The following is a 23,765-nucleotide window of genomic DNA, read 5'->3' on the forward strand; positions in this document are numbered from 1 at the left end:
TATATAATACAAACTTTTGAAATTCGTGATCAGTTTGCTGTACTTGTACCTAAAAACTTGTCCAAAACCAAATTAATTATCTTTAATTATATTGTCAATAATTAATAATAATCAACAGCAGATGCAAATGGTTACTATTACTTGCTTCTTCTTCTTGGTTTTCATGTTCATCTGATCGAAGGAAGCCAAACCCATTTTAATGTAAGTTATTCTCTTTTAATTAATTTGCAGAAAAATAAAATAATAATATATCATGGAATATTAATCAAGTAAAGTCATTTGGTTTATGACTTATTTATTTATTTTAAAAGAGAAACCCTTAATAATGTATGTTGCATCTACTTTTAAAGGTAAAGCTTATATAGAAAAATAGTAAATATATATAGTATACACTTGTAGCATTACTCATTTGGAGATTATTAACTAGTACTTAAATATATGGTAAAAAGATTATAAGGTGTTATGTTAATTATTTTAGATTCGATATTTTCATTGTAAATTAGAATAATGCCTCTTCAAAAATAAATAAATAATGCCTCTTCAGAACTGATGATATATAATTCGTTGACTTTTAGATTAGCTAGCTAAATATTTGATCATCGTGAAATTATGAAATATGTCTACGTTATTATGAATTTGCTATTCCTTCAATTTTCTCTACTATATTCCTAAACTATTATTCTCTTAAATTAACTCCTTGTGGGTTTAAGATCCAGCTTTATGATATGGGAGGTATCTCATCAATAATCTTTGCATCTGTCTGTTTCACTTTCATTAAATACGTACATACATATATATATATATATATATATATATATATATATAAACACACACAGATATGTATATATATATATATATATAAACACACACAGATATGTATATATATATATATATATATATATAAACACACACAGAGATGTATATATATATATATCACAGACCAAGATTTTCTTATATATAGACTTATTTTTAAAGTGGAAAATTTTTAATGTATTGAATTGATACATCAAAATTATGCTGTAATAGAAAAGCTTTTTGTGTTTATATTAGTTATGATCGTAAATAATTAATTTGTATAATAATAAAACTATTAACTTAAGATTATAGCTAGGATTGCAAATTAATATTCCATTCTAATTACAGACTAGCTAAATATTTGTTGTATAGTTTCCTCTCTTTTTTGTGTTTAAGGGATCCAGACCGTTCTTGAAAAATATATATATAAGAAGAACAGAAATGATACATATTTATAGGTCATTTTTGCTTGAAAAAATAAATGATATATATATATATATATATAATCTTCTTTGCTTGTTATTACTAACAATTTCACTTATCTGTTTAATTCATGTAGATAATAATATTGTTATTAGTTCGCCCTCAATCCTAGAAGTTTTGGATGATTTATGGCTGGTAGAGAATCAGATCATTGTTAACCCTAGTACTTATGATGATGAGCAAGGAATTTCACCATTATTGAGAATTGAGAATATTAATGGAGTATCCAAACATGGCTATAGTCACCAAAATCATCACGACAGCCTTATTCTTCAAGCCTCATCAGAAAATGGAAATGTGTTCGATGTTGCTCATGATCAACAAGGTAATAATAATAGCATTAACATATGTCCCAATAATAATGTGGAGTACTACTCAAACATGTTTGTTGATCAACAAGAAAACTCATCTATAGTGAATACTAATAATTTGAGCACTGGAAAAGATTTGATCATTAGCTCAAAGGTACTGAAGGGAAGAAAATCAAGCAAGTGTAATAAGAAAAATTTGAAGAGTAGTACTATTATTGAAGATAAAAGACAGACTTTGATTCAATCCGAGGTTGAAGAAGAAGAAGAAAAAGATACACTCATCAAAAAACAAGAGCATAATGCTAAAGAGAGGATAAGAAGGATGAAGATTAGTGAGACTTACATGGCCCTTGGTTCCTTGCTTCCTAGTACTCGACTGTCAAAGCTCAAGGTATAATTTCAGTGTTTTATTTATGAGCACTAGCTACTATTATAGAGAGTGGTGTCTAATTAGAACTAATACCTTGCGATTGGTTAACGATATTACATAAAAGTCATTATATTGAATTATATAAAATTTAATACTTAAATGCATCAATATAGCGATATGACACTTTAGATAGTGCTAGGCACCACTACCTTTTAGTATTTGTCTTTATTTATAGATATTTTGTGTGTATGGAGAACTTTAGGGATTGATTGATTCATGATTTAAAAAATGTAATTTTCAAATAAAATTTTAAATTTTGTGGCTAAAAATATGTTTCTCAAAATATTCGAAGTGTACACTTGATGGAAGAGAATTATAGCCTTATTTTGTCGAAAAGTGGAGAGAAAAGAGTAGAGATCAGAATAAGATATAATTTGGTGCATGTTAGGCATTATAACTAAAAAACTATTTTTTATTTTTAAAAAAATTAAAAATTATTTTTTGAAAACAATTTGGCTCGTTTGGCCTTGTTTTTTTAAAACAGTTTTCAGAAAACAAAGTTACAAAAAATAAAAATTTTGAAAACTACAAAATGTTGATTTTTGTTTTAAAAGCCAATTCACTTTTAGTTAATATTGTTTTTAAAAACACTAACTAAACGTGACTTGTGTTTTAAAAACTTCAAAAACTATTTTTTGTTCTCATTTTTAAAAACAATTTTTTAAAACAAAAAACAGAAAATAATACCAAATATGTTCTTGGTTTTTAATATTTTTGGAAAGAAAAAAAATAAAAAGGGAGAATTAAAATATGGTTTTTTATTTTCTATTTTCTTGCAGAAATTTAGATAGTAATTTGGATTTAATTTTGAAATACAATCTAGCAATCACAAATTTTGATGGGTCATGCATAAAGTTGTATTTGAAACAGAATATGAATTAGATCTTTGTTGGCATTTGGTTAGAGGTAATGAAATAGAATGAAATGTAAAAGAAACAATTGTTATCTTTTGTTTGGTTATATAATGTCATTTTAATGAAATGACTATTCTATAATTTTAGTGAAATAACTGTTCTATTTTAAAATTGAATAAAAAACAAATCTAATGCAAGAGAGGATAAGAAAATATTTAATTATTTTATTTTAATTTTGTTATGCATTTTAAATTTGATTCCATTCATATTCATATTTCTTTCTCATTCTTATTCGATTCATTTCAACTAAACGTCATCTTAGGTTGTGTTTGGTTAGAGGTAATAAAATAGAATAGAGGAATGACTATTTTATTTGAAGATGGAAAAAAAAAAGGACCAATCTAATGCAAGATTGATTATTTTTTTTTACATTTTAAATTTTATTCCATTCTATCTTTTCATCCATTCTAATGTCATTCTCATTCTTATATTTTCATCCATTCTAACCAAAAACAACCTTAAATTATTTATCAATTTAGGTTAAAGCATTAGCTGCTAGGGTATACATACAGAAATTTATAGTTCTCACTACAAAATTAATGTAACACATATATCTATATGTGCATAATAATTGGGTTAACCTGTTTTAATAATTGTTTTTTTTTTGTTGAATAATTGTTTTGTTGCTTTTATTCAATGTAGATGGCTTCATTAGGACTATCACACAAAGATGTTTGAAAATATATATTACAATGAATTTAAGTCACTACACTTATTACTAATTGTTGGTTTGGTTTGTTTAGATAAAAACGATCGATCATAACTCTCAACATGATAATATTAAGAGCCTAATTTTATACTATATCAAACACTGAATATATATATATATATAAAGATGATTTCAAAAAATATATATAGAGATATATATTGATAGTACTACATGATCATCAGATTTATGACCATTAATTAATAGAACTACATATTAAATCATTCTCTATTAAAAATTTAGCAAAAGTATTATAAGCATCCCATATGATTTTCTAATTAGCTTTTTGTATAAATTTTATAGAAGAGATGGACTGCTCCAAGAATAATCGATAAAGCTCTTGAATATATTCCAGAGTTAGAGAATGAAATAGAAGAATTGATCACTCTGAAGAAGAAGACCCTATCAGCTGTTGAAAATATACCAGTAGTAGAAGTTGTTAACCAAAAGAATATTAGTAGTGCTACATTGGCTTCACCAGTTAATAATTCTCTCACAGTTTCAGTGAATGAAGTTAAAAAGGATGAGGTTATCATACAAATTTGCAGGCCAAGAAATAAACAAAAAGATTTCCCAAGCTTATTGGAATATATTGAAGATCAAGAACAAGGGATATTCATTATTCTGAGTGCTTCTACTCTTCATGTTTGTGATGAGAGAGACTGCTACCACATTCATATCCAGGTATTATATTATTATGTATTAGCTCGTTTGGAATGCCGTATTAGGTCGTATTGTATTGTATTGTATTATATTGAATTGGATTATATATCATATTTTTATATAATACTATGTTAAACTTTAATTTATACTAAAATATTATATATTTAGGTGTCCATAAAAGTTAATACCACATATAGTTTTACATAAAAATATTGCATAAAATACAATTTAATATAATACAATACAATACAATACGACCTAATACGGCGTTCCAAACGAGCCCTATATGTATAATTCTATATGAGGTTTTGTGGATTGAATTAGAATGGATTATTGTTGGATAATTTTTATAAGAGAAATGTTTAAGGAGATTCACGGTTTATGAAGTCTCATATTGCTAGGATACCTAATAACAATGCTTTTAAGCTGAGAGAATATATTGAAATAAATAAGCCAACAACATTGGAATAGTTAATTTTATCCTACTAATTAATTCAATCTTCATATGTTGAGGTAAGAAAAAAAAAAGTGAAACCTTTACATCCAACATTTTTCCCCCATACCCTACAAAAAGAAAAACATTTTTTCCCCAATTTAGTTATATTGTTTTGTTTTGTTCATTCACAAATAGTTCATACAAAAAAAAGTATTGTGCTTTAATTAAGATGAATTTATTGATCAGCAGGAACTAATTACTCCATTAGATATCCATCACCATACTTGAGCTTTGATGTTTAAACTAAGGTTATTTTATATGCTGATTTTTTTTTTTTTTGGATACAGATCATGAATGAGAGCTCAACAAGCTCAAGTAATAATGGAAATGATGACTCATCTGCCATGTTAAAAGAAAAGGTGATTTCTTGGTTGACCGCTAATTAAAATGTTGACAGGTATCAAGTTTCCCAAAAACTGTAATTAAATTCAATAATTTTGTCTAAAGCAATTGTACATATATATATACATATCAAGTTAACTTAATTGTAATAATACATACATATATAGATGAGTTTTTCTTGCATTAATATTAGCTATTGAAATTTTGTTATTGTATATACATTTTGTTTTCCCACTCTAATAAAATTAAGCGTTTTGTTTTCAATACATAAAATTATATTATATACGTACTACTGATCAGAGAGAATTTTTCTTAATATATAAAAACAATTATTTCACAAGGTTATATTTCAAATAATAAAATCTACCTGCATTGTCATTAATTTTGGATATTGAATTTATGGAATTTTTATAGGATATTTTACAAAAATATTGGATTTGGGGTAATACTTTTCAATTTTACTGTCAGACGGCAGAATTAACATTTATACTGTCCTTCTCTTTTTTTTTTTTCTTTTATACTGTCAATACCAAAATAAAAGTATGAGGCCTCCATCTTTGACAATCACAGACATAACCACCACAACAACACCAGGACACCGGAAAATAACCATTAATTCCGACAAGAATAAACAAAAGCAGTAAAATCGACGTCAATAAATAATCATGGCAAAACAACGGTAAAACAACACTAAAACAATCAAACAAAACAAAAGAAAAAAATGATTAAAAAAAAACAAACAATCTGCTGCACAACCTCAACACCAGATGCAAAATCAACTATATTTGCAAGTCTATTCCTAGAAAATTATAAAAAAAAAAACTACTAAAACAACACTGAAACAACACAAAAACAAATGAAGCAAATATAACTACTTAGAAAAATATAAAAGAAACACACACCTCAAAACTCTCTTGTGAGTGAGCTCCTCAAATATATTTATAGGACAACCAAAAGAAAAAAACCACAAAAATAGCCAAAGAGAACGAAGAAGAAATGTATTTATAGCCTCCATCTTCCACACTCACAGACATAACCATCACAACAACACGAGAACACCCAGAAAATACCTATTAATTCCAGCGAGATGGAGCAAGGGCAGTGAAATCGGCATCAAATAAATAAATCATGAAAAACAACAGTAAAACAATACTAAAACAATACTAAAACAAAAAAAAACAATAAAAGAAAAAAATGATCAAAAATTAACTATGTTGTGCACATCCTCAATACTAAATGCACTATATTTGCAAGAAAAGTTCTAGAAAATTAGAACAAAAAAAACCACACTAACTCTTATATTTTCAAAAAAAAAAACATAACTAAGAACTTCAAAAAATTTAAAAAAAAAAAAAAGAAGAAGAAAAGAAAAGAAGATGAAGAAGAAGAACTGAACATGAAAAAAAATAAAAATCATGAAAAACAACAGTAGAACAATACTAAAACAACGGTAAAGATGAAGAAAAAAAAAACTTGAAGAAGAAGATGAATATTAGAACATGGGGGTGAGATTTATGTGAAAAGCTAGAAGATAAAGATGATGAAGAAGATGAATCGTGAGAAATGGGAGTGGGATTTTTAAATCTATTTAAATAAAAAAAAAAAGAGTGAGACATGGGGTGTGATTTTTAAATTTATTTAAATAAAAGAAAAAGTAAAACATGTCACTTTTATGACACATCCCATCAACCTTTTCATCAAAATAATAATTATTAAATTATCTCAAAAAATAATAATTATTAAATATTAAAAATAATAAATAATAACTTTTACATCCATTAAAATAAAATATTAAATAAATAATTGAGCCCATGTCCCAATCAATAAAAAAAAAACAAAACAATAACATAAAATTGTTGGCAGCCAAAAAAAAAAATAGTATAAAGTTAATTTCGAAAAAAAAAATATAAAAGTTATTTTGGGCGTGTAACAGTATAAAAGAAAGAAAATGGGAAAACACAGTAAACTGTGTAAATTTCCCTTTTTATATTGCTAAAAAAAAAAGAAAACTGCCTATACGTTTTTATTTTATTTTATTCTTACATTTGACCCATATTATATTTATCACTCTAGCCATTAGAATTTTTAGTTTTTATTTATCTATACATATAATGAAATATAGCACTACATAAAAATTAACATTTCCATTTTTCCAATTTTTTTTAGAAATTTAATAAGATGAATTTAGCTAGGGCATTAATTGAACATGTCAATTAAGTTTTTCGTATGGTAATAGAAGAGAGAAATGATTCTATATATCGTAATTGGAATATGTTACAAAGAAAAAAAAGGGAAAACACTTACATACACACTCATCCTCACAAGACAGATAAGTTAGTTGTAACTAACTAACTAACCAAGAAGCTTATGACTAGAATTGGTTTATAATAATATACCCCCTCGATGATATTTAAATGTTTTTTTTACATTAATTTTGGGCAATAATTCATTAAACTAAGAAGGGAAAAGTAGCTTGATTAAATTAAAGGTCAACAAGGTTGCTGAGCTTTGAGGAAATGTAAAGAAGCTTGAGGAGCCAAGCTTGAATTTTCTCCCGAACGATGTGACACTCGATCTCCACATGCTTCGTGCATTCGTCAATTATAGGATATTCGAAGAGATGAATTGTTGCAACATTATCACAGCATAATGCAACAAGTGGTTGATGAGATATAAGGATGTCATTTAAGAGGGCAATGAGCAATGTAATCTCAAGTGGCATTAGCAATAACACGGTATCTTGCCTTTACGAAGGAGCTAGACACAGTGGGTAATTTTTTTTTTAATTTTCAGGGTATAAGAGAATCACCTAAAGATGCAGTAGCCAATGACCGATCTGCAAGTGTCTACGCAGGTACCCCAATTAGCATCAGAGAAGACTTTGCGAGAGACATTGATATCAAAGAGGCTGGAAGCAATATAGGTAGGGAGTTGTGATGGTGAGGTATAGATCAATTTTCCTATGATGCTTCTTTAAGTGGTTGGACGAGAGAGAACATCACATGAATCCTTACTAAGTTTGTTATTAGGCTCCATTAGCCGAGTAGGAGCAAGTTTAGCACCCAAAAAAATATTTTTCAATCAAAAAATGCAAGGCAAAATGTTGTTAAGGTACAAAAATGCCACTGTTAGATCGAACAATTTCATTGCCAAGAAATTTTTTAGGGGAAACAGAATGGAGAATCCAAGACATGATCATGTTGTTTTGCAAGTAATCCAAGAACTAAGGTTTGGATCAGTAGGAGGAGGTCGAGGTAACGTACTGTCAATGAATCACGTTTTATTCTTTGCTCTAATGGAGATAGAAGAAGGACGTTTCCAAGACAGAAAATTTTCTTGCGAGTGAGAGGTGATGGAACAATTAAATTAACAAGGATGATTGCCATTGTTATGATGATAGGGGCTTTTGTGATCAACAGGTTGAGATCGTTTGATTAGGGGGGATAATGAGTTTGATTAGCATCGAATCCCAATCCAGGACAATTTAGAGGTTGTGAGTGGAAGTCTTAGATTACTTCTGATACCATAAAAAATGATTCTATTTTTGGTAATTGGAATCTATTATATAGGAAAGAAAGAATATTTTATATACATACTTTGTAACTAACTAACTAATCAAGAAGCCTATAACTAGATTTAGTTTTCAATATAAAGTAATTAATGTATTCTTTTAGGGATGTTGGCGGCAAAACCACTTGAACTTTACATTTTTTAATACTTTACCACAAAAACCCAAATTTTAACGGCAAAACCTACTGAATTTAAGTTTTGTTTTGCTCACTACACTTCTATCAAAAAACTTCAGTTAAGTGACACAGCGGAGTGCCCCCCACGTGTACATGTGGAAAATTTTTAGTGGTCCACGTAATATTTAATTATTAAAACATTATAAAAAAGAGTTTAAAATATATAAAAAAAAATTATAAGAAAATATTTTTCTTTTCTTTTGTCATTTTTTTTTTCTTTTTATTTTTTCCCTGAAACCTAATCCTAACCTATATCTTCCTTAATTTTCCTTCTTCTTCTTTATTATTACAACCACCACATTCACTACCACTAAAGCCACCACCAAAACCATCAATATCAAATTAACACAATTACATAAGATTGATATTGATACAGACCCAATTAAGAAAAACCATAAAATCTCTCAATTCAACATTATCCAAAAGAACCAATCCAAAAACCCTAAAACCCCAAATATCTACAAACAAACAAAATAAAAATGTTAATTTTCTCATACAACCTAACTCGGAAACAAATTTGAAACATGCTAAAGAAAAATCACTATTCCATAATTCATTCACTACAAGCTCCAAAGATTATTACATTACAAAACTAAATCAAAAGATTTTAACTAGGTATACCTCAATTTTTACAGTAGTTGTTATTGATTTGGGTTTTGAATGAAAACTCTGCCAACTCAAGCTCTCGACCTTCTTTCAATTAATAAAGTAGTCATTTTTTCGCTTTGAAGAATCATCTTTTGATTATTCAACTTTTATTTATTCAAAAATTCTATTGACAATTCTGTAAGAGTAGAAATTGATGGATTTGAGTCTTTAGAGAACAGAGGGAGATTTGACGAGTTGAGGATGAAGACGATGATGTCGGTTATGGTTTTGCGTGAGTTGGGGAAATCTGGAGGTGACCTTCATTTTGGCCAATTGCCATCGATGTCAAGTTGAGATTAGCAAAGGTGAGAGAGAGAAGGAGAGAGAGAAGAGGGAGGATCGGGGTTGGAATTCTCTGAGTCATGGGGTTCTGTTCTGTGGCTCGTGTGATGTCACGACCCGAGCCCTAGGTCATGGCAGATATGTAATATCCATAACTTGGGTGGTCAAAGGTCACACTTTGACCCTTGTAGAAAGATAAAGCTTATAGATGATCCTTTATTTTATATCACAAAATACTAATTTGAAAGTAATGGATTAACTCCTATATTAGTAACAAAATCAGGACCACTCATCAATATAAAAAAAACAATAATAGCCCACAGTTATGTAATCACCAAATAGATAGACTTAATAAGTCAATAAAATACCAAATAATACCTAGCATCCATCATTCCTCATTTCTAACTAGTACATAGCTAATATAAGTCATCCAGACCATCCATTTCAGCTTAAATACAAAATCAGTTTCATTAGAAGATTAAAGAGTAGAATAAGACTAAACTAATAACGACTTTCTTTCTCAACGGTACCATCCTCATCCGCTAGCATCAAACTGAGTACCTGGAAGGGGAGAAAATAGGGGGTGAGCTTATAAAGCCCAGTAGGAAAATAACAAATATCAAAGGACCCTTGGTTTAATGAAATTCCTACATGGTTAGCTTTGTAAAAATAAAATATCTCATCACTAGTATCAAAATGTATAAACAAAATAGAGAGACCACAAAGAATCACAAAATCAAGCATCAAATGCATATCACACCGTCCACTAGACCCCTAGCTCTCAATACCAATCATAGAAACAACATCCAAAATCGGGTAGTTGCATCTGACATCCACCATAATACTGGGACTCATATTTAATTCACTCCATGTACAGATTCTAGGTCTTTCACCTACAGGTGAGTGCACACCTGACCTACCTATGATGACACAGAGACTAGGTCGTGAAACAACAATATGCACCGAACACGATCAACATGGCTCTCATCAGTATAACCAAAGCAGGAAAATAGTAGGCATAACAAAAGAACATATTCCTTTTTATTTTCTAGAAAATTCGGCAGAATAACAACTGTATTTTGAATAAACCCAAAAATCATAACCTGCATAAATATTTGCACACAAAAATATATTTTGCACTCAGTGCCCCATAACAATCCAGAAAAATATGCAGATTAAGTTTTCAATTTTTCAAACAATTTGTAAATCATAAAAATTGGAATATGTCCAATGTTATACAACACATACAAAAAATTAAGTCCAATAATCAAGTTGAGTCCCTACCTCTCCCAAGTCGTTAAACTTAGTCCAAAAGACAATATTAAGCTCTCAAGTCCCGAGCTCCAATTGTTTAGTCCAATCTTACATATTACTCTCACCTATACCACCAAATGGTTAAATAATTATCATCATCGTATTCTACATTCAAAACCGAGTCCAACGACATATAATATTATATTTAAAATTTGGAGTTCTGAACCCTCACCTAAGCGGTGCACATTAACGATCGGTGGCGGTAAAAATCAGTATACCGGAAATGTCGCCAAAAATAGGGGTAGTGTATATCAAAACAACCACCTCGACGAGTAGATCACACCCATGCCGACCGTTTGTCAAAACAATACACGATGTCGCTGAAAAGTCGACGGAAAGGGGCGGAGCTATAAAAATGTCACTGGAAAAAGTAGCGAGCTGGGCAAAATGGTTTAGTGTAGGTTGTTCTCCTTGACGAGTTGAGTCTAGTGGTGAAGACGACTCGTCAAACGGACACCGGAGGTGACCGAACAATTTGTTCAAAGTTTGAATCACCAAACATTGACTTGCGATCCCCAAGCTAACGGTGGCGAAAGGAGCGGCGCCGCTTGGGGGGGTGAGGTCGCCGGCACTAGGAGATTCATTTTGTCCGACGTGTGGGGTTAGTCGCTGGCCGGAGGTGGGTCGCCGGAGAGTGGTGGTGATGGTGGTTTGTGGGTTTGCTTTGAAGCTTGAAGAGAGAGAAAGAGAAAGAGAAAAGGAGAGAGAGACACGATAGGGGTGGGGTTTTTTTTAAAAAAAAATCTAATATTGATTTTGTTTTTTTATATATATATTATTTTATTCATTTATTTTATTATATATATAATAGGTTTGACTCGGTCAAACCGAGTCTTCACATGTGACCTGGGATAGTCGGAGAACACTTGGGGTGGTTAGCTGATGCTGCACACAAGAGAAATAGAAAGGGAAATTTGAATTTCTATGCTTAGATTAAGGAATAATTTTTTCCCTAAACTTAAAATAGGGAATATTGGTAAAATGGGATAACATTTTCTTAATTCCCACAATACCCCCCCCCCCCCCATTTGAAACCATCAGCCCTCTCTCTTTCGCCTCTCTTTCTTTCTTTCTCTCTTTCTCTCGGTGCCGCACCCACACACCCACGGCAGACCACCCACGGCAGACCACCCACGCCGTCGGCGCTCAAACTATTTCACCGCCCCCACCTTCAAATGCACCACCACGGCTCACCTCCACCACCCACCCACTGTACTGCCCCCTCTCACTCTCTTCGTCTCTCTCTCTCTCTCGAACAAAAAAAAAACATATGGTCCGACCATCGACCATATTTTTTTTTTTTTTTTTTTTTTTTAAGGAAAACGAAGAGAGAGATGGACATGGTCCGATCCGATTGGTCGGACCCCATCGGACCATGTGGTCCGACCATCGGACCATATGTTTTTTTTTTTTTTTTCGGTCCGAGAGAGAGAGAGACAAAGTAGATAGAGGGGGGTATTTTTGGAGTTTTGAAAAAAGAGTCATATTTTTCATAGTGTAAAATGTATTGGTTCAAAAAAGAAATTTTGAAAATTTTTAAGTATAGAAAATCAAATTTCCCAATAGAAATTGGGAGAGAGAGTGGAGATATTTGGGTTCTTTGTTCAATTCAAAAGAAGAAGAAAAAGAAAAAAAAATAGGAAAAAAAAAAAGAAAAAATAAATAAAATAAAATAATTTTTTATATTATTTAAATTAGTATTACATAGGCCATTAAAATTTTTAAATGAAAGTGTAATGAGCGAAACAAAATTTAAGTTCAGTAAGTTTAATTGTCAAAATTTTAATTTTTATAGTTAAGTATTAAAAAAATATATATAAAGTTTAATTTTGCCGTTAATATTTCATTTTGATTATTAAACAACACTCTCCGTGCTTTTTTTTTTTTTTTTTTCTAACAAAACAAGTGGTGCATTTTCTTTTGGCAAAACAAAACAAGCTAGTGGTGCATCTTGGTTCTTTAAGATAATATTAGTAATTATTTTTATATGTAAATATGTATATTTTACTCTTTAAGAATATTTAATCCTAATGTAGCTTCATAATAAAGGTATAAGGGTCATTGTAATGATCTATTCAACCTTAACAAATGACATCATGGTAAATTTGTAATTTCTTATATATTTAATGGTGTTCACATAAAAAGGATAGGTTACTATACTTTAATTAGAATATGATAAAAAAAAAACGTAACAACGAAGATAAGTGATTGTTTTTTCTGCAAGAAGATAAGTTACTGTTTTTTTTTCCTGAAATCAAGAAGATAAGTTGTTTGAAGGGATAATTAATTATAACTAGTTTTATTACTCACGTGCCATGCCACGTACTAGTGATCCTTGAAATGAATGAAGAAAATATTATATAGTTCTAGAAAAAAGGTACGTACATAAAATTAAAACGCATTATTCTCTAACAATGTTGTGGTGGACTACATACGATCGATGAAACAACATTTGTACTACTTCAAATAACAATGTACTTGAAAAGCTTGCATATGTTGTACTACAAAACATATGTATACATATACACATGCTCCTATAAAAGTTCATCATAATATATAAATCAAACTTTCGAAACTTTATTATGTGCGCTGTTTGCTGTACTAGCTATTAATTTATACAAACCTATTATATTGCCAAGCTAATTAATTTTATATATGTAAAAAAATATATGGCTAGTGACGAGTTTTGTTTCTCATACTAGTTTTCTCTTGTTTTTCCTTCTGTTTCCATGTGAATGAACTTAGACGAAGACCAAGAAGAAGACCCATATACCTATAAATTCTAGCTCTCTGTAAGTACTACGTTATTCACTTTGATTTTGTTAATATATATAGTTAGATATAGATCATATAGTATGCTTCACTTCCATCACTTTCGATCATCATCGTATCTCATAATTTATGAATGTTTCACTCAAGAAAAAAATGCACACACATATATATATATGATGAAAATGAAATAGTAGTATTTTAATATTATAAATATATAAATGTGCTAAATAGTAATACGTGGAGCATTTTCATTTGGTGATAATGACAACAGAATATGGTGCTAATAGCTTAATAGTATTAATATTTTAATTATTAGTTATAAAAAGTGATTAAAAAAGCCTAGCTGGCTAGGCTTAGGATAATATTGATTTTTATTTCGTTGACTCTTATTGATGTAGTTCATGAATTAATATACCTGTGGAGAAAACTAATAAAATAATGAGTCTCTACACTACATATATGATTATTCTTGATCAACTTGTAAATGCCTACGTTTAGAAGAAGCCTATTCTTAAGATTGACTTATGTTTATGCGTGTATATATACAAACCTTATTATTATGATTTTGTTTAGATAGCTCTTTCCTTTAATAAGTTCTCTTGTCTTTAAGGAAGCTAGCGACAGCCTTAATTATGGGAGGTACCCAATTATTCTTCTCTTTATACATATATATTATGATAAAATACAGTATATATTCTGATAGATTTTAGGTAATCTAATGATCATTGTACTAGGATTTGATAGTTATAATTCAATACAAAACAACTCATTCGATCGATATGTGTACATATTCATCAACCAGCAGTACTAGTAGGCAGTTCTATTTTTTTTATGGTTATGGAATAAAGCTATATATACATAATATATATAGCTAGGTATTGGGATATATATGTACGGATCTATATATAGGTTTAGGTTTGAGATTAATTATGCACAAATGTTTATATAAATATATATATAATCTCTTTTTCAGTTGTATGTAAGGGTTAAATCAGCACTCTTTATGTTATTTCTTTCTTTCTAGATAGCACCCAATTCAATTACTACGTACCTAGACATGTAAATGTAGAACTCCGATAAAATGTATATTATTAGGGTTTACATTCATATGCATATTTCCATGTCAAATGACATTATACAACATAAATTGTAATAAACTTGTAAACTTTTGGCATGAAAATTAGATATTGGTTGCAGATCAATGAGGTTTGAAATTGAAAACATATGATCAATTTTTTTAGTAATTACGTACGACGTTTTGTTCAAAAAATAAACTAGCTTATCCATAAATTCTTTTGAAAAGTGCTCATATATTATGTATACAACAACCCCATTCATATTTCCATACATTGACTCAAAATATTTTAACAACATTCACTACAAGAAATATCACTTTTACCAGTACAAATCGCTATTACGCTGGTAAAAGTAATTTTATCAGCGGATTTAGCAAACTGCGCTGACAAAAAGGTCAAAGTTTTACCAGCACACATTTACAGTGGCTAAAATCTAACTTTTTCCAGCGCATTTACGCGTTGCGAAAAATCATTTTTGCCAACGCTTTTTCATTTTGTGCAGGCAAAAGTTCTAAATACGACCAACGTTTGATTTGCCAACCCCTTTTGCCAACACATCAGAAGTAAATTCTATTTCACCAGCGCAATACCAAACTTTTACCAACACAAAAATGTGCTTGCAAAAGTGACATTTCTTGTAGTGATATTGATAGAATTTGGGATAAGATGAATAGAGTTCCATCTCAAAACCAATTGGCAATGAAAGGAGTAGTCCATTCCTCTTATATATTCTATTATCTAATTTCCACACATTAGCAATGTGGGACTATCTAACATCCCTCCTCAAGATGGTGGCTATTTTAATTTGCTCACCATCTTGGACAACTCGATAATAAGCGACTTTTTTTTTGGCTCACTATCCTTAATCACAAGTGGCTCTTTTTGCTCTATTTTTTGAATCGATCGGTATTTTTTTTGTGGCTCTTTTTATTTTTTGGCTCACTATTCTCGAATCACAAGTGGCTTTTTTGACTTTAGTTCTAGGATAAATTTTTTTTGGATTTTCGGTGGCTCATTTTATTTTTGGCTATACTTCGATCGCTTTATATCTTTTTTTGAGTCGGATAGTCGCTAGAGGTATTTTTTTTTTTCTCTGATACCATGATGTAATTTGGGATAAGATAAATGTTCCATCTCAAAATAACAAACATAAAGAATATATAACACCAAAACTAATATCTTAATTTCTTGATTAATTTAAATTTATTTGAAGATCACTATTATAATAAGTTGGCCATAATAAAATGTTTAACTTATACTAATTGAGGTTATTTGTTATTCTCTTTGCAAACATATGTATATTGAAAATTTGAAATGATTGTTGTAATTAAGTCAGCAAGCGGTTTCGAATTTGTCCTAGCTATATATATAATTTTGTCTAGCTACTGTTCTATCATATGCATTTTACGCTCAAATTTAAGTATATTTTAAATTTGTTAGTTGTTGTAAAAATTTGTTATAATAAATATATATTGCTCATGTCGCGCGTCTAATTTGTTTGTAATAATTTAGAATTGATTTCATTAGATATGAAGGTTTTTTTTTTTTTTTTGAAGTATATTAGTGTTTATAATTAGATGAGGTTGTTTTACTAAATGATGAAAGTGTAGTTGCACAGATTGTATATTGATAATGGGAGACTATGTCTAGTATAAAATGGCTTGTTGTACTTGTTGTTGATGATATATAGTGAGATAGGACATCCTAGAAATAGAGTATGTATTTATAGTTAAATAGTCAAGTAAGAGGCTTGTTTAATACTAATGGCCTTTCTAGTTTCACGGTGCATATTTCATCCACTTAAAGTGGTTTATACAGTAATTAAGGTCGGTGGCTTCATACCAAACCAGCATTGATTTGTGATTGATATAATTTATTCTAAATTATTCTTTTAAGCATATAACTAGAAATTTCTATGACAACAAAGTTTTTAGAAATTTTTAAGAAATTCATATATGTATATATATGTAGCATTCTATATTTTTTTAGGCTTTGTTTTAGGGTATATAGCATTCTACATACCATTAAATTTTTTTTACAAAAGTAATGAAATATATAGAAACTTTTGATACTCGTCCTTATTACACATTTGAGTAACCTCAATCATGTCATAAAATAGTTTGAACTTTTCTTCGTGAGAGTACTTTTATGAATATGTCTGTTAATTGTTCTTTAATTTATAGTGTTTGATTTCTATTTCTTTCTTTGTTTCCTCTTATATAATGAAATGATACTTGATTTGCATATATTATTGGTTTTGTATACCGATTTTTTTATCATTGCTATAGTTCATTAGTTATCATAGTAGATCTTTGTAGTTTCTTCTTATGACTCTCCCATGTCTACAAGAATTTTTTTAAGCCATGTAGTCAATTGCTATTGCAATATATTCTACTTTTGTTGATGTTTGTGTCATAGTTACTTGTTTCTTTGATGCCTAAGAGCATCTCTAATAGTGTGCTATAAATATAGTGTATATACTTTTTTTATCTCATATTTATAAAATTGAATTCTAGTAGCGGTGTATAATATGGTCCAAATTTAGCACATGCTAAAAATTATGTCAAATTTTACATAAAATATGGCATGTGCTAAATTTTGTACACCAAAATAAATATCATTTTTTTATTTACTCTTTTACCACTGATTAATATAATTAATAGCTTTATGTAGTTAATATAGTTTTACATACTTTATCAATAAACATTTAATAATTTTATTGTCTTTTTACAACTTTTTATCAAAATAAAATTTATTTACCCCTAGTGTATTTGAGCATAATTATAAAATTTTTGCCAAATATAGCAATGACTCATTGTTGAACTAAATTTAGCACAAAACTTATACCATTCATTAGAGATGTTACAAGAAAATATTCTAGATCTAATTGTGAAGGTATATACTAATGTGCTCTTCATGTCATCAACTGATCCTGTCCATTCACTATTAATGTAGCCAATTCATTTGAGCCTAGTGTGTAGTTTGATTTATTCCTTGCAATTATCTAAAGATTTGCTTGGCTGCTTCGTAGTGAACTTGACTAGGATCGTGCATAAATCTTGATAGCAGGCTCACTACGTACATTATATATGGTCTTGTAGCGGTAAGATAGAGTAGGCTTCCAGTTAAACTTTGAAATTTTGATTCATCAAATTTTGGTTATCCATCCCCCTTCTTGAGTGCTTTGTTGTAATGGAGTTGAGACATCCTTGATTCCTTTCATTTTAAATTTATCCAAGAGCGATTCTGTATACTTATTTTGTGAGATGAAGATCCCATATTCTTTTTGAGTTGTTTTAGTCTCAAGAAAATAGTACATTAATCCAAGATCGTTCATCTCAAAACTTTTCATCATATTCTCTTTAAATTGCTTGACCATCTTCTCATTATTTCTCATGTAGATGAGATCACCAACATATAAAGAGTCAATCAGTTTACCATAATATCACGCGTACCTTGTGTCTTGATGTAGAGTGTTGGTTCACTTTTTCTCATGTTGAATTCTTGTTTAAGGAAGTAGCTATCAATTCTGCTATACTAGGATTGTGGAGCTTGTTTTAGGCCATATAAAGTCTTTCAATCTGAGAACTTTATATTCTTGTCCTTGCACCAAAAATCCTTGAGGTTGCTCCAAGTATATTACTTATTCGAGGTAGCCATTAAGTGTACGTTGGACCTCGTTCTTCCACTTTATTGGGCTGCCACCTCACTTGCACTCCCACATTAGTATGATATTGTGTGCTTTGGGCCTAAGCCCTCACCAATTTTTTTTTGGAAATTTTCCCAAAAACCCTCATACTAATGGAGTACTGCGAGGGATATTATATTCAAGGCGAATCTTGCCTATTCTTTCAATGTGGGACTTGGGTTGATACCCCAATAATCCTCTCCACCAAGGACCACGTACTCTTGGCTTTCCCTCTAGCAAAACCACCTTGTGATGTTGCTATCACCAACAAAACTTGTTGCCTCGCCATACTTTATCAGGATGACTTTTAACACAAACCCTAAACACTGTTCTCCATCTTGTACCACTGTAATCATCAACAGAACACGCTACAAATGTAACCCACATAGATCTTCAATCACGAGGTCATCACATTGTGGGCTTTTCTTACACTTTACAAATGTAACCCACTATCCTTGCACTCTTAAACCTTTGGCTCTGATACCACTTATTAGGTCCCATTAATCCACTTTGTTGGGCTGTCACCTCACCTGGACTCACACATTAGTATGATATTATCCGTTTTGGGCCTAAGCCCTCACGAATTTATTTTGGACACCTTCCTGAAAGATCTCATACAAATAGAGTAGATAGAACATTATATTCAAGGTAACTCTTGCCTATTCTTTCGATATGTGACTTGGGTTGATACCCTAACATTAAGAAACACCGACTTCACATCAAGTTTAAAGATTTTCCATTTCTTTTGTGTGACTGCAGTAGTCAAAGTTGTAACTATGTCAAGGCATGCAACTGAAGCAAATATTTTGTTGTAACCAACTCTATATTGTTGTGAGTATCCTTTTACAACTAATCTTGCTTTATTGTGCTTTTGAATTAAGTCGTATGTGTTCAGCTTTATCTTAATGATCACTTGACTCTTATAGTGTCTTTGTCATGTGGACGATCAACAAGCTCCAAGTACCATTCTTTTCAATCATCTTTATCTCTTCATTCATGTCTTGCCACCACACTTCTTGCTTTTGTATATTTTTTTTTGCTTCATAAGCACTAAGTTGCATGTCTTGTAGATCTCTCATAGCGATCTTTCTTGCCTTACTAGTGAGTTTGGTGGGGATTCAATGGCTTGTGCTGAACCTTGTGTTAGATATTCAATTTGATCTATGTCTTCATTAGTTTCTTTTCTTGGTAGTAAAGGAATGTTGACAATCTTATTTCTTTCAACTTATTGTCTCATATACAACATCTTTGTCCAATTTGACATCACATTGATTATAAGGTTAGTATTTTCTAAGCTATAGACTTTATAATCTTTTGATTGAGTACTATAACCTAACAAAATTCCTTTCCTGGTCTTCTTTGCCTCTTTCTTCTTTTGGAATGTGGATGTAGCATCTGCAACTGAAGACTTTGAGATGCTTTATAGTGATGGCTTCTATCCATTCTAAGCTTTGACTAGTGTCTTTCTTATAGAGCTTTAGTTAGACATCTGTTGAGAAAGTAGACTGCAATGCTTATTGCTTCTGCCTAAAAAAAATTGGGAGACCCTTCTCTAAGGGCATGGCTCTTGCTGTCTCCATAACACTCCTATTTAATTTTCTTCTTAGATACATTATTTTGTCCTGGTGTGTATCCAACTATGAGTTGATTGCTCATCTTCACATAACTTATTGAATTCATTAGAAGTGTATTATTTGAGTCCATCACTTCTGATTTTCATGATGTTATGACTACTTTGATTTCTGACATAGATTTTGAATTTACTAAAAATATCAAAGACTTATGATTTTTGTCGTAAAAAATAAACCTATGTAAGGTCATCGATGAAGAGAATGGATTACATGTTTTGATGATCATTTGATGTAGTGAGCATTGACTTGCAAACGTCGTATGAACAAGCTCTAGTTGCTTTTTGGCTCTCTAAGCTTTGTCAGATGGAAAGATTTTTCGGTGTTATTTTCTGAGCATGCACACTTTGCAGACAATGTTAATTACCTTGATTGTTGGAGTCTCACAGCATATTTTTCTGTTTGAGCCCATAGAAATGGAAGTGACCGAACCTTATATGCCATAGCCACGACTCATCTGTTTGCACTTGCATTGCTATATTGCTAGCATATCTCTATTTTATAGAAAAACATCTATTTTCTTTCATTTTTCTCTTTACAGTTTGAAATGATTTATCTTGTATGTCATAGATTGAGTATGAATCTTTTTCAAAATACAAAGAGTACAATTTTTCAATTATTTAACTTACACTTATTAGGTTTTGATTGATGTTGGGTACTAAGTATATATCATTGATGTATATCTTGCTTTTTTATTGTAAATGACAGTGGTGTCTTTACTAACTGCTTCCATGAAGCCACTATTAAAAATTTTAACATTAGTCTTGTATTTGTTAAGCCTACATGCATGCTTTTATTTTTTGTCATACAGTTATTGCAACCACTATTAAGATACCACGTATCTTTTACTTCTTTTGATGTATCTTCATAGACATGGAAGAGATTACTTTCATCATTTTTTTTTTCTTCTGAAAAATTAGCTTGATAAGATTTTTTTTAATGACAAGTTTTTTCATTGTGACCAAATTTACTACAATTTTTTTACACTTCCGTTTTCTTTAAAACTAACAGTTTTTCTCCAAGTGACTCTTTTTTTTTTTTACAAATATCACATGAAGGATATTTGTCATAATTTTTCTTGTGTCTTCTTCCTATCAATTTTTAATTTTTGAGACCGCAAATTTATTTTAGGCTGAAAGGTATTTTCAATTTTATTTTTATTATGTCTTCTCTGCCTACTTTTATGCGTTTCAAGAGAGCTCATTTGTTCCGCTGGTGATAGAGTTTTTAAACGTTTTGTTTCTTCTATCATAAAAATTATTTGAAAAACCGTGTTTTTGCAAATGTCAGTTGTATATAAGAAAATATAAAAACTGTAAGCGTTTGCGAGCGAAAGTAGTAATTCTGCTACAAAGAAAACCGAACAGCGTAATATAAAATATTTTGCAGAAAAATAAATAACTTGACACAAGAGATTTATACGTGGTATCAGTGTTCTCACGAACACTCCTAGTCCACGGGGCCACGCCCAGAGAATGAAATCAATTAATAAAGTATCAAAATTACAAAGACAATTGACTTAAACAAGTTTAGACTCCCTCTAAAGTATTGCCGCAATCCTTTGTAATCCACTTTATGAATCTGACTTCTTGAAACACCTTCAAGCCCGAACTCCCTTCGTCTTTGAAGTGTGAGTGCTTACTTCCTCCCGAAGTAAGGCTTTAGCAAGTCTTCTCCCGAAGACCAAGTGCTTACTTCCTCCCGAAGTAAGGCTTTATCAAGTCTTCTCCCGAAGACCTATCTCTTGTTCAGTCAAGTAGTTCTTCACAACCTCTAGGATAGAGTAAGAACAGAAATAGAACAACTAGAACCTAGGTGAACAACTAGGCTCTCACAAAACAAAGAAACACTCTCTTCTCACAAAAGATAAATGCAAAAAATGAATAATGGAAGAGGTAATCCGAATGGTTGCTCTCTAGGCTCTATTTATAGATCATAGAAACCAAAGAGGCAACCACAAGATCGAATTAGCAGCTGTAACAAAACTTTCCAAAAACAAACACGATCTGCTACATCAGATTCGGTTGCTGACGAAGCAGATCTGTCCAGAAACGGGAAACTTACTAAAATCGGGTCCGATCTTCTTTCAAAGCTTGATTCCTGCCAAAAACAGATTAGATATTCTGATTGTATCAAGATACAATCGAAATTAAAAAGGAAAAGGCAATAATCAAAGTTTCCCTTAAAAGGACAACTTTCCAAAAGAGAATTTCTTCTCTTTTGAGAAGTTTTCAACAAAGGAAAGTTCAAATTGAAAGTGCAACTTTCCAAACAAGGAAAATGGCAACTTATAACCGAATAAAAGAGGTAAGATTTCGAAAATGAATGCATAGCAATCTTACCATAAAAAGGAAAAATTATTTTGTCACCTAACTTGCCAAAAAAGGACTTTACAATCTCCCCCTTTGGCACTTTAGATGAACAAAATAATTTTTACCATAGAGTACCTGCAATGCAAAGTTAGCAAGAGCAAAAAATACTACTCCCCCTGAGCAACACAATCGAATATCACAATAAAAACAAAGAGCATGCTAACTTTAAATAAAAAGAAACATTAAGTTCACAAGTACTAACAAACCACAACTCCCCCTGAAAAAGAGGGTCCAGAGTTGGGCAACAAATCAAAAATTAAATATCTCTCCCCCTTTTTGTTTATCGGAGTGCCAAAGTAAACAAAGAACAAAAATAGACCAAAGTTTAAGTAAAAAGAAACAAACTATAACACTTTAATTCTTGGAGAGTTTAATCAAGGTGGTCGATTCGCACATGTCAAGCCGGACATCGCCCATTGCTTCAAGACGAGTGTACACATTCGAAGTTCGGACTTGACTTCCGGGAGCTGCGGCGGCGAGCTCGAACTTGCACCAGCAGAAGCAGCAGCAGCACCAGCCTTTGGCCGTTTTTGGAACCCACCATCAAAGTATTCAGAAGGTTGGAATGTGGGACCAGTGATGGGAGGCTCAAGAGTTTCATGTTCTTGGGCCACATTCTTCTGGGAAGATAAAACCTTATAGATGAGATTTGGAAATACAAGTTTGAAGGTTGGCTTTTTACCTCTTCGAAAGGAGACAATCTGGTTGAGAATATGAGAGGCTAGATCAATGGAAGTTCCAGAGGTGATGCAGTATAGGAGTGTAGCCACTTCTTGAGACACCACGGTCTTGTTCGAATTTGGAACCCAATTGCTTAGTGCAAACCGCATAAGGGAAGCATGAGCAAGAGTGAGGTGAGTAATTCGAAGACTCTCCCCTGGTTTCAATTCTGAACGAGCTCCAGTGAGTTCAGAGTGCATCAAGTCACGATCCATGGACATCACAGCATTGGAGACATTCTCGTGCAATTGCGAGCCCGAGCAATGTCCTTTTCGTAAAATGAGAACCAGTGACCTCTAACATACACTCTTCTATACAGTCTAGAGTTCTCATCAAGGAAATCATCAGTAAGATTAGCATAAAACTCTTTAACAATGTT

General features: G+C 31.1%; 1 protein-coding gene across 3 annotated transcripts; it reads left to right on the forward strand.

Annotated features, from left to right (window-relative positions):
- Positions 1–561: 561 nt before the first annotated feature.
- LOC115695174 (transcription factor bHLH160) lies at positions 562–5,400 on the forward strand. Of its 3 annotated transcripts, XM_030622264.2 has the most exons (5): positions 562–732; positions 1,355–1,603; positions 1,724–1,980; positions 3,943–4,323; positions 5,086–5,400. In XM_030622264.2, exons 1-5 carry the CDS (start codon positions 726–728, stop codon positions 5,182–5,184), a joined length of 993 nt encoding a protein of 330 aa, XP_030478124.1. In that variant the 5' UTR covers positions 562–725; the 3' UTR covers positions 5,185–5,400. The 3 variants fall into 3 exon arrangements, with proteins under 3 accessions (XP_030478124.1, XP_060973306.1, XP_060973305.1); XM_061117323.1 differs by having other exon boundaries at positions 575–732; positions 1,355–1,980; positions 3,946–4,323; XM_061117322.1 differs by having other exon boundaries at positions 580–732; positions 1,355–1,980.
- Positions 5,401–23,765: the final 18,365 nt, after the last annotated feature.

Source organism: Cannabis sativa, chromosome 6 (genome assembly GCF_029168945.1).
Source record: "Cannabis sativa cultivar Pink pepper isolate KNU-18-1 chromosome 6, ASM2916894v1, whole genome shotgun sequence".
Classification (NCBI taxonomy): domain Eukaryota; kingdom Viridiplantae; phylum Streptophyta; class Magnoliopsida; order Rosales; family Cannabaceae; genus Cannabis; species Cannabis sativa.